The 18,328-nt window shown below is 44.4% G+C and overlaps 1 protein-coding gene across 1 annotated transcript in view; it reads left to right on the forward strand.

Moving 5' to 3' along the window:
• tomm70a (translocase of outer mitochondrial membrane 70 homolog A (S. cerevisiae)) overlaps nucleotides 1–18,328 on the forward strand; it is a 62,867-nt gene that overhangs the window by 18,230 nt on the left and 26,309 nt on the right. Inside the window, exons 4-6 of the mRNA XM_072513487.1 lie at nucleotides 2,832–2,941; nucleotides 5,277–5,431; nucleotides 6,531–6,738. Of these exons, the coding sequence (XP_072369588.1) occupies nucleotides 2,832–2,941; nucleotides 5,277–5,431; nucleotides 6,531–6,738 (473 nt within the window). The remainder of the gene's footprint in view (nucleotides 1–2,831; nucleotides 2,942–5,276; nucleotides 5,432–6,530; nucleotides 6,739–18,328) is intronic.

An 18,328-nucleotide genomic window follows, 5' to 3' on the forward strand; every position in this document is an offset into this window, starting at 1 on the left:
TGGTACTGTAACCGTTTCAGGGTAGCTTCCGAATTCTCCAAGTGTTCCTGTTCACTCGAACCAGTGATGATTATGACAATCTCAATAACATTGCGCTCCATTTAATCCACTTAAAATTTGATCCACGAATCTTCGACATAGGCAGGTGCAGATGTTACTCCAAAAGGAAGTCTTTTGACCTTTGTGCGGTGAGAGGAGATGTGTGAGGCAAGTTTTTTTTTTACATAGAGGGTGGTGAGTATCTGGAATACACTGCCTGCCAGGTGAGGTGGTGGAAGCAGATACGATCGCATCTTGAATATATGAATATGATGGGAATATAGGGATACAGACCCCGGAAGTGCAGAAGGTTTTAGTGTTGACAGGCATGGTGTTCGGCCCAGGCTTGGAGGGCCCAAGGGCCTGTTCCTGTGCTGTATTCTTTGTTATGATGGTGAGTAGTGGCTGTGATTGAGCAGCCACATTCATCGACAGATATGCCTGTGAAAGATCAATTTTACTGAATTTTATGTCCTCCAGAAAATCCAGCAAACACGTTTTCAATCAGCTGCAGTGGACTATGATCCACACACACATCTGGATGAATAGTGGTTTTAAAATCTCCACCAATTCTCACTGAGTCATCCTGTTTTAATACACTAACGATTTATGTCACCAAGTCACTTGTAGCAACAAGTTCGATGACTCCTGTCCTTATCGTTCTAGTTCTTCAACTTTAGGCCTGATGACCTATGGTTCAGTTCTAGCTTTGAGATATTTGGTTGTGCCTGGCTTGATTTTTAGGTATAGCTCAACTTCAGTCATAGAGCTAGTGAATCTTCAAAACTTTCTCATACTTCCTCAGACGTTGTTGCAAGCCAGGGAGGCATGTGGCACAGTGGTTATCACTGCTGCCTATGGCGCTGAGGACCCAGGTTCGATCCCGGCTCTGGGTCACTGTCCGTGTGGAGTTTGCACATTCTCCCCATGTCTGCGTGTGTTTCACCCTCCCAACCCAAAGATGTGCAGGTTAGGTGGATTGGCCATGCTAAATTGCCCCTTAATTGGGAAAAAAATGATTGGGTACACTAAATTTTTTTTTAAAACTGTTGCAAGTGGCTCTTTGAATCCACTAATTGATTGACTATTTCCCAGGTAAGCTTAATCTTGGCCAACCATGCTCTGCCAAATAGAGCAAGAATGTTTCCACAGATAACGTGATGAGGCAACTTGACCGTCTGTCCAATTGCTTCTAATTTCACCATACTGCATCCTTTGAATTGCGTGACCTCTTCAGTGTACGTTCTTAGGATCACATCTGACAATTTTGAAGGCAGATGCTTCAGTTTTTGATAAATTGTATTGGGTATTGATGATACTGCTGCATCCATATCCACTTCCATTTTAATTTCATGGCCTTCCAAGTTTTGGATATGCCACAAAAACATTCATTGCCCTGTCTCAACAAGGCACCTGGCGTAAGCTCTTGCAGTAGCTTTGTGTCTCTGTCTTTTGAGTGATTATAAGCTTTATCCATTAATTTTTTGACACGATTGGATTGTTTACTTGTATTGTTTTTCTTGGACCTTCTTGGTCTAGGAGACATTTTCTGAGCATACTACACCGTGGCAATGTGGCTCTTACCACAGTTCTTGCATTTATTTGATTTACCTCCGCATTCTCCTGAGTGTCCAAATTCCCCCGCTGAGTATCCAACCTGTGTACAACGGTAACACAGTTGCACCGTTGCAGCCTTGTTCCTTGAGGTATCTTATCTGAAGCTTTGCTTGTTACAAGCTCCATAGATGTGACAGCTTCCACTGCAGCTTTGAGTTAAATCACTTGCAGGAAGCTGCTTCCTCTGAATTGCTTCATTGCTTAATCCATAAACCAGCCTGTCTCGAAGTGTATCATCCAAGTATTGTACCAAATCCGCAACATCTAACTAATCTTAAAGACGCTATAAACTAAAATGGTTTCACCTTCTTCCTGACTACGGTGGTGGAGTCTGAACCTTTCTGCAATTAATTACGGTTTAGGAGAGAAATATCCCTCTAAAATTCACTTAGGAATTTGTCTCCTGGTTTTACTGGATGAATAAGATTCTTTAGTGGCATTAACATTTTACAGCCAACTGAGCTGTTGCGACCTACAGATCCTCCAGTGTGTGATTAGCTTCAAAAACAATTTGAATATTTCCTCATATGAATTCCATGTTTGGTAATCTTCATCACACACGTCTATGTGCCCGTTTTCCTGCAATTTTTGGATCCAGGCTCCTAGGGTCTACACTTCCTTCCAACTGTGTTGGTAAGTCTAGCACAAATAATCCCTTGAACAAGAAATTAGGAATTCTTCCCCTTTGATTTTGACTTTTCTCCCGAGTAATGGCCTGTGCAGAGGCGGCAGACTTCGAAATCCACAATCCCTGCAGCCTGTGTAGCTTCGCCACTGCGCAGTCCCTGCAGCCCAGACCCCATTCACTTCAACTCAAGCAAGTCTTCCTATTATTAATTCTGTGACACACTACCTATTGAAATTACCTTGTTTGGGAGAAAGCCCAAATTGTAACGAACATTTTGTACTTTCCAAAATGATGGCTTTGCTCTTTGCAATTTAAGTGTGTAAAATCAATTTTAAAAATAGAAATACTTAAATCAAGCTAATTGAGTTTAAATTCCCACTGATATAAAAGGAACCAATATTTTCCAACCTTGTGCCAACCGAGATTGTAACCACCACTATGCCAGGAAGGTGTTTCTTTATGAAGAGAAAATCGGAGATTTGTGTCGTTACTGAGATTGTGAGAGCGCTCTCACTGGAAACATGACTGGTGTCTTTGTATCTTTCAGATGTCACTGCAGTTTGTATCCTGGAGGGATTCCAAAACCAGCAAAGCATGCTGCTTGCTGACAGAGTCCTTAAGCTGCTTGGAAAAGAGAAAGCTAAAGAAAAGTATAAGGTTAGTGGCTGAAATGCTTCAGTTACTTATGTATCCCCTCTTGAATTTGGTCACAGCACATTAATTCAAACAGTATTGCCATTTGCCAGAAACAGAAAACAAGTGCACATTTGCACTATGTTGTGTCATGTTTGCTGCTGTTAAGGTTCAAAGGACAAGTGCTTGCATTTCAATAGTCCCATGCAAACATTTGTGGTGTGTTTTCTGGGGCAAAAAAAGATACCAAGCAGGTGAGTGCAAAAGAACATAGCGGGGAAGCACAAGTAGAATCTGGCCTTTAGGAGGTGTTCAAAGGCAGGGTAGATGTGCTGATGGGAGTTCCAAGGAGGGTGGTGGTGTTGTTGCTGAAGTACTGCTTAGAAATGAGGATGGAGCTCTGCGATACATGTCAGAATTTACAGGCGGTGTGGTGGCAAAGTGGTTAGCACTGCTGCCTCACAGCACCAGGGACCCGGGTTCAATTCTGACCTTGGATGACTGTCTGTGTGGAGTTTGCACGTTCTTCCCCTGTCTGCGTGGGTTTCCTCCGGGTACTCCGGTTTCCCCCCACAGTCCAAAGATGTTCTGGTTAGGTGAATTGGCAATGCTAAATTGTCCTTCAGTGTCCAAGTGACTCGGTGGAGTTACGGGGCTAGGGTGAGTGCGTGGGCCTAGATAGGGCGCTCTTTCCAAGGGTCGGTGCAGACTTGATGGACCGAATGGCCTCCTGCACTGTAGGAATTCTATGAATTGTGGGCTAGGCAGAAGAAGCCCTTCCAGTGTAGTATCAGCTAAGCAATCGGTAAAAGTGGATCCAGGAGAGAGCAATGCTACCGAAAGAGGCTGCAGAAGAAACATTTTTGAGAAGCAAGTAAGCTGCCCAGGATTTTGTATGACTAATGCGGGTGCCCAGCTGCAATCTGATTGGGTGACTTTAAATAGTTACAGAGCCTAATGTGACATATTTCTGGGCACCAGAAAGAAAGATAACATTGGTGATGGAACAATGGTTGAGAATGTGTAAAGAAGCGTTGGTGGTAGAAGAACAGTGGTAACAGATTTGACTAATATCGGGACAGTTTAATTCAAGATTATGGAAACAGAAGGAGTCGATCATACAACCCTGTCACCGCCATTCAATTATATCATGGTTGATCTTCTGCCTCAACTGCACATTTCTGCCCGTTCCCTACAATCCCTTCATACTCTTGAGTCGAAAAATTTATGTTTCGGCCTTGAATGTACTCAACGATGGAGCATTCACTGTCCTATGGGGTAGACAATTCCATAAATCCCAAAGTTGGGCGATCCAATGCTATGGCCAAGGAAGTTGAGGACTTCTTGGATATAAATTAAGTTTAATGATAGTGGAGGTCTGCATGAGGCGAAACTGGAGTAGGTGTTAGTAGATCAGGAAGGAGATGGGCGTGGGAGCAGGCTGGGAACCAGGAGGTTCAGAACAGACAGATGCACTGAATTCTTAATATAGAAATGCACGTTAAACCCTTGCAGTCTCTCAGCTGATGCCTTGAGCATTGGGAGAACAGTGGGATGAACTGGAGGAGAGTACGTAGAAGAAATCCGAGTTGCTTCTGCTGCCTGGAATGACCTTGGAATAGTAGGAGCTGTAGGCCTTGTCAGTAACTCATGTGGAATGGGTCACCAGATGATTACCGAATATTGCCAACATGTAACAAAATTACAGAGGTTAGCGCAGATAAAATCAATATTCATAGTAGAAGGTGATTTGAAAGGGAAAGTATGTAGTAAAAGAAGAAAGAGAAAGGGATAATAAATATAGTGAAACATTAAAATTGATTTGTGAATGGAAAATGAGGGAGGAGGATCTGGCAGTGGATATTAATAACAAAATTAATCCTTTGTTTAATTAGCCTTTGGATGCAGCACCTTAAAGCAAACTTGATGCATTGTTGAGAGCCATAGAACATTGATTTGGAGCAATTTTGTTCCCTGTCTCTAGGCAAAATGCTGATGCCAGCAACATTAAAATGCCAAACAACGAGGACATCCATAGGAGATTATCTGATCTATGACATCCCCTGAAGAGAACATTTTAAATTGCCAGAGACACAGTACTACTGGCAATGAGAATTTTGGGAGGGTTTGAAGACCATTCAATAACAATTTCAATCAGAATTACACTGTATAAATAACCTTGCATTTGATGGCAGTGTTACGAAAGAGACTATTTGTTAGTGCACCCTGCATCTTGTGCATCGGTGTACTGTACACTGGTTGGCCTTTTTTTTAGGTCTACTTCTCACTGACCAATGTGATTGTGACACTATGACAGAAAGGACTCTGCTTTCTAATTCTCTTGTCTTCCCTGTTGTAGAACAGAGAGCCACTGATGCCCTCCCCACAATTCATCAAATCATACTTTAATTCCTTCACTGATGACATCATCTCACAGCCTTTACTTAAAGGTGAAAAACCTGATGAAGATAAAGACAAGGAGGGGGAAGCTGCTGACATCAGGGGAACAGAAAGGTGATTTTATAAAAGTATATTTTTTCAAGCCCCAATGCGCTGTATAATGTGTAGAAAGGTTCCAGTTTTAATCCATGATCCATTGTGAGTGAATGAATTATTATTGGGTTAGCAAGACTTACATTGCTTACAACACCCTCCAGCTAGACAAGAGAAAATAATTAGCCAGGATTCCTGGTCCTGGTAATTATTTATTAATGCTGCTGGAAGTTTTATTTTGGGCATGCTTGCGTGGACCATGCCTTTGAACCTTGAATTAATAGTTGAATGTCCAGGACACACTGAATATGGTGAGATGGCCATACAATACCTGTGTGATACTAATATTGCAGCAGGAATTCCTAGAATATTGGAGGCACCTAGTCCAATCCCAGCCTCCATATATTTTGCCAATACCCCTTTCAAGTAATGTTGTAATTACTCCTTAAAAAAAGCTGTACTTCAAAAGCACCTAATAAAACAAATTTTACATTTGAACCACCCTCCCAAGTGATGAACACTCCAATGGTGCTGGCTATGTAGGCTCGCAGGTGCAATTGAAGTAGTACCACTCAATTCTCAGCCTTTTTTTTGTCAAATCCTGGAAACAATGACCAATTTGGACAAATCTAATAAATGTAGACATTCAATAAAACAACACAACCTGGTAAATGCTATTGATATATGGCTGCTATTAACTTGTGTGAAAAGGGCCCGTAAACTCGGTCCTCGGGGCAACACGGTAGCACAGTGGTTAGCACAGTTGCTTCACAGCTCCAGGATCCCAGGTTCGATTCCTTACTTGGGTCCCTGTCTGTGTGGAGTCTGCATATTCTCCCTCTGTCTGCGTGAGTTTCCTCCGGGTGCTCCGGTTTCCTCCCACAGTCCAAAGATGTGCAGGTTGGTGGATTGGCTGTGCTAAATTGCCCTTGGTGTCCAAAAAGGTGGGACTGGGTACGGGGATAGGGTGTAGGCCTGATCTTTGCAAGGACGGTTGAAAACTCGATGGGCCGAATGGTCTCCTGCATTGTAAATACTATGAACTCGTCCGACTACGAAAGGAAAATAAGCTTTTCAGATAGTGCAATTTAACCGTAGCTATATTTTTATACATTTTCAGATCTGGATACCAGAAGGCAAAACAATACATGGAAGAAGAGAACTATGACAAAATTATTAGTGAATGCACCAAAGAAATAGAGACCAAGGGAAAATATGTGGCTGAAGCCTTATTGCTTCGGGCTACTTTCTACTTGCTGATAGGCAATGCTACAGCTGCCCAACCTGACCTTGATATGGTTGTTAGTATGAAAGATGCGAATGTGAAGGTAGGCGCTGTATCCAAATTTTCTTTTAAGTAGTTGCATCTTGCTAAGACAAATCTTGCTTACTCATTTAAAAAAAAATCTTGTCCTATTGAACATTCTTTTAAGAAAATTGTGGTATGCTGTCAAATGATTATCTTCTATTCTGCTGTGACCAGCCTCTTCTCAAGGAGGTTCTTGCCAATTTTTGGCCAGCTGAGAAAGTAGTGAGATTGCAAGAGTGATTCATTCAATGTTCAAAGTAGTAGAAAAATTTGCATTTGTGTAGTGCCTTTTCCAATTCCAGTGTCAGAAAGTAACACAATGTAAGTGCATTGATTTTGAAGGAATCATCACTCAGCAGGGGAGGCAGTGGCGTAGCGGTATTGTCACTGGGCTAGTAATCCAGCGATGCAGGGTAATGCTCTGGGGACCCGGGTTCAAACCCCACCACAACAGGTGGTGGAATTTAAACTCAATATTTGGAATTAAAAGTCTAATGGTGATCATGAAACCATTGTCGATTGTCGTAAAAACCCATCTGGTTCACAAGTGTCTTTTAAGGAAGGCAATCTGCCATCCTTACGGTCTGGCCTACATGCAACTCCAGACCCACAGCAATGTGGTTGACTCTTAAAATGCCCATTATCAGCAGCAGGATTGAACTCAATCACAATCTGCAACCTCACGACCCGGTATATGCCCTGCTCTACCATTACCACCAAGCTAGGAGATTAACCCTTGTTCAATGAAGAGTGCAGGAGGGCTTGCCAGGAGCAACACTGGGCATAGCTAAAAATGAGGTGTCAACCAGGTGAAACTACAACACAGGACGACTTGTGTGCCAAACAGCATAAGCAGCAAGAAAGAGCTAAACGATTCCACAACAAACTCATCAGATCTAAGCTCTGCAATCCTGCCACATCCAGCTGTGGATGGTGGTGGACAATTAACTCACTGGAGGAGGAGGCTGCGCAAATATCTCCATCCTCAATGATGGAGGAACCCAGCACATCTGTGCAAAAGACGAGGCTGAAGCATTTTCAACAATCTTCGATCAGATATGCCAAATGGATGATCCATCTTGGTCTCCTCCGGAGGTCGTCAGCATCATAGATATCAGTCTTCAGCCAATACAATTCACTCCATGTGATACCAAGGAACAGCTGAAGGCATTGGATACTGCAAAGGCTATGGGCCCTGGCAATATCCCGGCAATAGTACTGAAGACTTGTGTTGCAGAACCTGCTGCACCCCTCGCCAAACTGTTCCAGTGCAGCTCCAACACTGGCATTTACCTGGCAATGTGGAAAATTGCCCACATGTGTCCTGTACACAAGAAACAGGACAAATCCAACCCAGCCAAATACCGCCCTATCAGTTTGCTCTCCATCAGTAACGTGATGAAGGAGTCATCAACAGTACATAAAACGTAAGAGGGTAGCCAGGGAAAGGGTTTGCCCACTGAAGGACAGGCAAGGGAATCCATGTGTGGAGCCAGAGGAAATGGGTGAGGTACTAAATGAATACTTTGCAACGGTATTCACCAAAGAGAAGGAATTGGTAGAAGTTGAGTCTGGAGAAGGGTGTGTAGATAGCCTGGGTCACATTGAGATCCAAAAAGACGAGGTGTTGGGCGTCTTAAAAAATATTAAGGTAGATAAGTCCCCAGGGCCTGATGGGATCTACCCCAGAATACTGAAGGAGGCTGGAGAGGAAATTGCTGAGGCCTTGACAGAAATCTTTGGATCCTCACTGTCTTCAGGTGATGTCCAGGAGGACTGGAGAATAGCCAATGTTGTTCCTCTGTTTAAGAAGGGTAGCAAGGATAATCCCGGGAACTACAGGCCGGTGAGCCTTACTTCAGTGGTAGGGAAATTACTGGAGAGAATTCTTTGAGACAGGATCTACTCTCATTTGGAAGCAAATGGACATATTAGTGAGAGGCAGCATGGTTTTGTGAAGGGGAGGTTGTGTCTCACTAACTTGATAGTTTTTCGAGGAGGTCATAAAGATGATTGATGCAGGTAGGGCAATGGATGTTGTCTATATGGACTTCAGTAAGGCCTTTGACAAGGTCCCTCATGGTAGACTAGTACAAAAGGTGAAGTCACACGGGATCTGGGGTGAGCTGGCAAGGTGGATACAGAACTGGCTAGGTCATAGAAGGCAGAGAGTAGAAATGGAAGGATGCTTTTCTAATTGGAGGCCTGTGACCAGTGGTGTTCCGCAGGGATCAGTGCTGGGACCTTTGTTGTTTGTAGTATATATAAATGATTTGGAGGAAAATTTAACTGGTCTGATTAGTAAGTTTGCAGACGACACAAAGGTTAGTGGAATTGTGGATAGCGATGAGGACTGTCAGAGGATACAGCAGGATTTAGATTGTTTGGAGACTTGGGCGGAAAGATGGCAGATGGAGTTTAATCCGGACAAATGTGAGGTAATGCATTTTGGAAGGTCTAATGCAAGTAGGGAATATACAGTGAATGGTAGAACCCTCAAGAGTATTGAAAGTCAGAGAGATCTAGGAGTACAGGTCCACAGGTCACTGAAAGGGGCAACACAGGTGGAGAAGGTAGTCAAGAAAGCACACGGCATGCTTGCCTTCATTGGCCGGGGCATTGAGTATAAGAATTGGCAAGTCATGTTGCAGCTCTTTAGAACCTTAGTTAGGCCACACTTGGAGTATAGTGTTCAATTCTGGTCACCACACTACCAGAAGGATGTGGAGGCTTTAGAGAGGGTGCAGAAGAGATTTACCAGAATGTTGCCTGGTATGGAGGGCATTAGCTATGAGGAGCGGTTGAATAAACTCGGTTTGTTTTCACTGGAACGACGGAGGTTGAGGGGCGACCTGATAGAGGTCTACAAAATTATGAGGGGCATAGACAGAGTGGATAGTCAGAGACTTTTCCCCAGGGTACATAGAACAATACAGCGCAGTACAGGCCCTTCGGCCCACGATGTTGCACCGAAACAAAAGCCATCTAACCTACACTATACCATTATCATCCATATGTTTATCCAATAAACTTTTAAATGCCCTTAATGTTGGCGAGTTCACTACTGTAGCAGGTAGGGCATTCCACGGCCTCACTACTCTTTGCGTAAAGAACCTACCCCTGACCTCTGTCCTATATCTATTACCCCTCAGTTTAAGGCTATGTCCCCTCGTGCTAGCCATTTCCATCCGCGGGAGAAGGCTCTCACTGTCCACCCTATCTAACCCTCTGATCATTTTGTATGCCTCTATTAAGTCTCCTCTTAACCTTCTTCTCTCTAACGAAAACAACCTCAAGTCCATCAGCCTTTCCTCATAAGATTTTCCCTCCATACCAGGCAACATCCTGGTAAATCTCCTCTGCACCCGTTCCAAAGCCTCCACGTCCTTCCTATAATGCGGTGACCAGAACTGTACGCAATACTCCAAATAGGGCCGTACCAGAGTTCTGTACAGCTGCAACATGACCTCCTGACTCCGGAACTCAATCCCTCTACCAATAAAGGCCAACACTCCATAGGCCTTCTTCACCACCCTATCAACCTGGGTGGCAACTTTCAGGGATCTATGTACATGGACACCTAGATCCCTCTGCTCATCCACACTTTCAAGAACTTTTCCATTAGCCACATATTCCACATTCCTGTTTTTCCTTCCAAAGTGAATCACCTCACACTTCTCTACATTAAACTCCATTTGCCACCTCTCAGCCCAGCACTGCAGCTTATCTATATCCCTCTGTAACCTGCTACTTCCTTCCTCACTATCGACAACACCACCGACTTTAGTATCGTCTGCAAATTTACTCACCCACCCTTCTGCGCCTTCCTCTAGGTCATTGATAAAAATGACAAACAGCAACGGCCCCAGAACAGATCCTTGTGGTACTCCACTTGTGACAGAACTCCATTCTGAACATTTCCCATCAACCACCACCCTCTGTCTTCTTTCAGCTAGCCAATTTCTGATCCACATCTCTAAATCACCCTCAATCCCCAGCCTCCGTATTTTCTGCAATAGCCTACCGTGGGGAACCTTATCAAACGCTTTGCTGAAATCCATATACACCACATCAACTGCTCTACCCTCGTCTACCTGTTCAGTCACCTTCTCAAAGAACTCGATAAGGTTTGTGAGGCATGACCTACCCTTCACAAAGCCATGCTGACTATCCCTGATCATATTATTCCTATCTAGATGATTATAAATCTTGTCTCTTATAATGCCCTCCAAGACTTTACCCACTACAGACGTGAGGCTCACCGGTCTATAGTTGCCGGGGTTGTCTCTGCTCCCCTTTTTGAACAAAGGGACCACATTTGCTATCCTCCAGTCCTCTGGCACTATTCCTGTATCCAATGATGACATAAAAATCAAAGCCAATGGTCCAGCAATCTCTTCCCTGGCCTCCCAGAGAATCCTAGGATAAATCCCATCAGGCCCCGGGGACTTATCTATTTTCAGCCTGTCCAGAATTGCCAACACCTCTTCCCTACTTACCTCAATGCCATCTAATCTATTTACCTGGAGCTCAGCATTCTCCTCCACAACATTATCTTTTTCCTGAGTGAATACTGACGAAAAATATTCATTTAGTATCTCGCCTATCTCTTCAGACTCTACACACAACTTCCCATCCCTGTCCTTGACTGGTCCTACTCTGTCCCTAGTCATTCGCTTATTCCTGACATACCTATAGAAAGCTTTTGGGTTTTCCTTGATCCTTCCTGCAAAATACTTCTCATGTCCCCTCCTTGCTCGTCTTAGCTCTCTCTTTAGATCCTTCCTCGCTACCTTGTAACTATCCATCGCCCCAACTGAAACTTCACACCTCATCTTCACATAGGCCTCCTTCTTCCTCTTAACAAGAGATTCCACTTCTTTGGTAAACCACGGTTCCCTCGCTCGGCACCTTCCTCCCTGCCTGACCGGTACATACTTATCAAGAACACGCAATAGCTGATCCTTGAACAAGCTCCACTTATCCAGTGTGTCCAAAACTTGCAGCCTACTTCTCCACCTTATCCCCCCCAAGTCACGTCTAATGGCATCATAATTTCCCTTCCCCCAGCTATAACTCTTGCCCTGCGGTGTATACTTATCCCTTTCCATCCTTAACGTAAACGTCACCGAATTGTGGTCACTGTCCCCAAAGTGCTCACCTACCTCCAAATCCAACACCTGGCCTGGTTCATTACCCAAAACCAAATCCAATGTGGCCTCACCTCTTGTTGGCCTGTCAACAAACTGTGTCAGGAAACCCTCCTGCACACACTGAACAAAAAACGACCCATCTAATGTACTCGAACTATATCTTTTCCAGTCAATATTTGGAAAGTTAAAATCTCCCATAATAACTACCCTGTTACTTTCGCTCATATCCAGGATCATCTTCGCCATCCTTTCCTCTACATCCCTAGAACTATTTGGAGGCCTATAGAAAACTCCCAACAGGGTGACCTCTCCTTTCCTGTTTCTAACCTCAGCCCATACTACCTCGGAAGATGAGTCCCCATCTAGCATCCTCTCCGCCACCGTAATACTGCTCTTGACTAGCAGCGCCACACCTCCCCCTCTTTTGCCTCCTTCCCTGAGCTTACTAAAACACCTAAACCCCGGAACCTGCAACATCCATTCCTGTCCCTGCTCTATCCACGTCTCCGAAATGGCCACAACATCGAAGTCCCAGGTACCAACCCATGCTGCCAGTTCCCCTACCTTATTTCGTATACTCCTGGCATTGAAGTAGACACACTTCAAACCACCTACCTGAACACTGGCCCCCTCCTCCGACGTCAAATCTGAGCTCCTGACCTCTATACTCTCATTCTCCCTTACCCTAAAACTACAATCCAGGTTCCCATGCCCCTGCTGCATTAGTTTAAACCCCCCCAAAGAGCACTAACAAATCTCCCCCCCAGGATATTTGTGCCCCGCAGGTTCAGATGTAGACCATCCTGTCTGTAGAGGTCCCACCTTCCCCAGAAAGCGCCCCAGTTATCCAGAAATCTGAATCCCTCCCGCCTGCACCATCCCTGTACAGGGGTCAATTACTAGGGGGCATAGGTTTAAGGTGAGAGGGGCAAGGTTTAGAGTAGATGTACGAGGCAAGTTTTTTACACAGAGGGTAGTGGGTGCCTGGAACTCGCTACCGGAGGAGGTGGTGGAAGCAGGGACGATAATGACATTTAAGGGGCATCTTGACAAATACATGAATAGGATGGGAATAGAGGGATAAGGACCCAGGAAGTGTAGAAGATTGTAGTTTAGTCGGGCAGCATGGTCGGCACGGGCTTGGAGGGCCGAAGGGCCTGTTCCTGTGCTGTACATTTCTTTGTTCTTTGTAACAGTGCTATCAAGTGGCACCTACACAGCTCATGGATGCTCAGTTTGGGTTCCGCTGAGGTCACTCAGCTCCTGACCTCATTACAGCCTTGGTTCAAACATGGACAAAAGAACTAATGCCAGAAGTGAGATGAGAGTGACTGCCCTTGATATCAAGGCAGCATTTGGCCAAGTATGGCATCAAGGAGCCCAAGCAAAACTAGAGTCAATGGGAATCATGTGGAAAGCTTTCTGCTGGTTGGCGTCATAGCGGGCACAAAGGAAGATGGTTGTGGTGGTTGAAGGTCAATCATCTCGGCTCCAAGACATGACTGCAGGAGTTCCTCAGGGTAGTGTCCTAGGTCGAACCATCTTCAGTTGCTTCATCAATGACTTCCCTTCCATCATAAGGTCAAATGTGGGGATGATTGCAGATGACTGTTCACCATTCGCGACTGCTGAGATAATGAAGCTATCCACGTCCAAATGCAGCAAGACTTGGGCAATATCCAGGCTTGGACTGACAAGTCGCAAGTTACATTCACGCCACACAAGTGCAAGGCAATGACCATCTCCTACGAGAGAGGATCTAACCATTGCCCCATGACATTCAATGGCATTACCATCAGTGAATCCCCCACAATCAACACCCTGGGGATTACCATTGATCAAAAACAAAACTGGACTATTAATACTGTGGCTACCATAGCTGTTGAAAGGTTAGGAATGTTACAGCGAGTATCTCGCCTCCTGCCCCCGCCCCCCTAACCCCACCCACAAAAGCCTGTCAATCTACAAGCCACAAGTCAAGAGTGTAATGGAATACTCTCCACTTGCCTGGATGAGTGCAGCTCCAACAACACTCAAAAAGCTTGACCTCATCCAGGACAAAGCATCCCACTTGATTGCTACCCACACAAACATTTAAACCCTTCACCACCGAACAGTGGTGGCCATGTGTATCATCTACAAGATGCACTGCAGTGATTCGCCAAAGTTCCTTCGGTGATATCGTACAAATTCACGACCACAACCATCTAGAAGGACGAGCAGCAGTTACCTGGAAAAGCCACCACCTGGAGGTTCCCCTCCCAAGTCACTCATCACCCTGACTTGGAAATATATCACCGTTCCTTCACTGTCACTGGGGCAACATCCTGGAACTCCCTCCTTAACAGCACCATGGGTGTACCTACACCTCTGGGACAGCAGTAGTTCACAAAGGCAACTCCTCACCACCTTGGCAACTAGGGATGGGCAATAAATGCTGGCCTAACCAGCGACACCCACATCGCGCAAATGAAATTTTAAAAAGCAACCAATTTCTTACAGCAATGAAATAAGTGGCCAATTAATTTGTTTTGAGGATGTTCGTTGAGTGATAGATAAATGTTGGTTAGGACAGTGGGAGAAGTACTCTTCATAAAAGTGCCAAAACTGTTTTATGTACATGGGGCCTCCATTTAAGGCCTGATTTGAAAAACAATACTGTCGCATTCCCTGTTGTCATGAGAGTACTTTTAAGACATGGATGCTTAAGCAATGTACCTTTAAGAAGACAGTGATGTCAGAGAGTGGGTGGGGCTGAGGTCAGGTCAGCCATTTTGCAGTTTAGTTTTGCAGGTTTTTAGTTTCAGTTTTGAAAAGAGCTGGATGTGTGTCTGTGTTTTGCAGTGAACTGGATATCTGCCATAAAAGACCATCTCTGGATCATTTGGGTGATTTAAACTCATAATAGTGAAACCTTTAACCTGATATGATTTTGTTTAAAGGTGTTAAGTCTCTTGGAAGTTTGAAGGAACATTTTAAGTAATTATTTACTGTTGCAATATTTTCTGAGTTATCTTTGAAGTAAGGGGTGTTAAAAGATCCAATGTTTATTTAAGATGTTAAGTTGAGTTCATGGAATAAACAGTTTTGTGTTTAAAAACCCACGTGTCCATAATTGTAATCCCACACCTTGGGGAAAAAGCCGTGTGCTAGGTAAAGCAACAAATCCATTAAAGGGAGAGACTGGTTGAACTCCATGATACATTTTGGGGTTCTGAAAATGCCTCGCCCATAACACTGCTAACTAGGTTAAGTGTTTAGAGTAGGTCTTGAACATGTGTTAAGAGCACGACTGATTATAAACGCCAGGGAATTCCAAATCTTAGAAGGGAATCTTGGAAACAATTGCCCTCCACTATAATGAGGTAAGATCTGAGAAATAGAGAATGATGTCCCAGACATTTTTATGATAAATACAATAAATATTTGCTTAGCAATAAAATAAATAACAATGCAGTCGACGAGAAGTACACTTAACTAACTCGGTGGCTATACACAGTATCCCTAACTTTACCCAGTCCCAAACATCTTTATTTCCTGAATTTCGGTGCGAATTCTCCCCAAGCAACACCCTAAAAACTAGCAAAACTCAATAATAGTTACCACACCAGGTAGTTATATCTGTTGGGTAGCTTCTAATGTAGGACAAAACAGCCGGTTGTTCAAGCAGGCTTTCTTCACAGACAGCTCGCTGGGAGTTCATACAGCTATTCCAACTGTAGGCTGAGGTCACAAACAAAGCCAGTTTAGGTAGGTTGAAATTGCTTCTGATACCCCGTTTTCTCTTGATATTTCCTTATCTGAACTAACCTCCCCAGAAGTCGAACATAATTACATTCATTTTGTGAGTCCACCTTTGAGTGCAAATGCAAAGTTCACACCTAGGGGATCAGGGGTTACGGGGAGAAGGCAGAAGAATGAGGATGAGAAACATATCGGCCATGATTGAATGGTGGAGCAGACTCGATGGGCCGAATGGCCTCATTCTGCTCCTTTGTCTTATGATCTTACACTGTGTCTCCGCCTTTGAACTCTGACAACTCACTCTAACTCTTGATGATCTAACCCCCTTGTTACCAACTTGCCATAGCTAAACATCTGTTTTTAGTGTTGCTAGGTTCCATTGACCCAACCAAACTGTCCCTACCATTACACAGCTTCCATTTTTTAATAATTTTTCAAAACATATACCCAGCAGAACACATTCCATTTTACTGGATTTCCTTGATTTCTCATGTTATCACGATTTTCTTGCCACATACAACTTCTGACTCGAGTGAGAATGCTGCCGCTAAACCAAATTGACACGATGAGTTAAAATAGATAACGCAAAACCGCATTTGAAGAATGAGAGAAACATAATTAGTATCTATTGATTTTTATTTTGTTCCAACCAGGTGAGGAGGGGGTGAATAACCCCAGTTTTCCCACTCCCGTGTTTAATCGTAACAGCTTTTGTTAATTTAAAAGAATGTTTCTGCGCTGTGATCATAAAAGAATGGATCATACGTTTTCCTTGATTTTAATGAAGAAAGAAATTGGCTTTATTCAATATCTGGCTAAAATAATAAACCGCTCCAACATCCAAAAGCATGTGTACACATTCAAGCCCCGCATACATGTGTGCGCACACACATTTACAAACAGTGACTCTGCTGGTCAGGTGCTCCTTTGGTGGTGCTTATATTACGATTAAAGTTGCAGCTCCTTAATTTGGTTGTTCCTCTGGAGACAATGGTGTTGTTCAGAATTTCTGTTTTTAAAAGGTCTCTGTTCAAAATAAGTGTGCATCTGGTTGGTTTTGATCCGCAAATCGTGCTTGAAGCTAATCAGAAAGAATGGAGCGAGAAGGAGCAGGGCTGTTTGTGTATTCCAAATATTTGCTTGATTAGCTATCTCTTCAAAGTTACCTTCTATCTGCATAATCCTGTCCAATCTCAGGTTCTTCTCTTAATGTCCTGTTAATGGCACAGGAGACAGGATTTTTCACATCCCTTGAGTTTATTGTCATGAGTAGAATCATCGCAGACCCAGTTATTGGGAGAATTCCTGTAACCACCACCGTTCTCCCAGATTACAGGCCCCATTCCTGACTTCCACGGTTCTGATGTGACCATATCCCCTGGGTTCCACGGTCCAGAAGTACCCCTCTTGTTTAAACGTTCCTGACCCGAGACCATACGCCCCTGGGTTCCACGTCCCTGACATGGGGCCGTGTGCCCGTGGTTGCCACATCCCTGACGTGGGGCCGTGCGCCAGGAGGTGCCATGTCCTTGGCGTGGGGCCGTATGCCCATGGGTGCCACATCCCTGACGTGGGGCCGCATGCCCCTGGGTGCCACTCCCTGACGTAGGGCCGTACGGGTTGTGAAAATTAGGTGGGATTGCAGGGTGGCAGGGATAGGGTGGGAGCCTGGTGAGGGTGCTCTTTCAGAGGGTCGGTGCAGATTCGATGGGCTGAATGGCCGCCTTCTGTACTAGAGATACGTTTTTTTAAAAAATTTATTGAAACAAACTAACAGTCAGAGTGGTGGTAGATGGCAAATATTCAGCCTGGATCCCAGTTACCAGTGGCGTACCGCAGGGATCAGTTCTGGGTCCTCTGCTGTTTGTGATTTTCATTAATGACTTGGATGAGGGAGTTGAAGGGTGAGTCAGTAAATTTGCAGATGATACGAAGATTGGTGGAGTTGTGGACAGTGAGGAGGGCTGTTGTCGGCTGCAAAGAGACATAGATAGGATGCAGAGCTGGGCTGAGAAGTGGCAGATGGAGTTTAACCCTGAAAAGTGTGAGGTGGTTCATTTTGGAAGGACAAATATGAATGCGGAATACAGGGTTAACGGTAGAGTTCTTGGCAATGTGGAGGAGCAGAGAGATCTTGGGGTCTATGTTCATACATCTTTGAAAGTTGCTACTCAAGTGGATAGAGCTGTGAAGAAGGCCTATGGTGTGCTAGCGTTCATGAAAATGAAATGAAATGAAAATCGCTTATCGTCACAAGTAAGCTTCAAATGAAGTTACTGTGAAAAGCCCCTAGTCGCCACATTCCGGCGTCTGTTCGGGGAGGCTGTTACGGGAATTGAACCGTGCTGCTGGCCTGCCTTGGTCTGCTTTCAAAGCCAGCGATTTAGCCCTGTGCTAAACATTAACAGAGGGATTGAATTTAAGAGCCGTGAGGTGATGAAGCAGCTGTACAAAACTTTGGTACGGCTACATTTGGAGTACTGTGTACAGTTCTGGTCGCCTCATTTTAGGAAGGATGTGGAAGCTTTGGAAAAGGTGCAAAGGAGATTTACCAGGATGCTGCCTGGAATGGAGAGTAGGTCTTACGGGGAAAGGTTGAGGGTGCTAGGCCTTTTCTCATTAGAACGGAGAAGGATGAGGGGCGACTTGATAGAGGTTTATAAGATGGTCAGGGGAATAGATAGAGTAGACAGTCAGAGACTTTTTCCCCGG

This window comes from Scyliorhinus torazame, chromosome 8 (genome assembly GCF_047496885.1).
Source record: "Scyliorhinus torazame isolate Kashiwa2021f chromosome 8, sScyTor2.1, whole genome shotgun sequence".
NCBI classification, from domain to species: domain Eukaryota; kingdom Metazoa; phylum Chordata; class Chondrichthyes; order Carcharhiniformes; family Scyliorhinidae; genus Scyliorhinus; species Scyliorhinus torazame.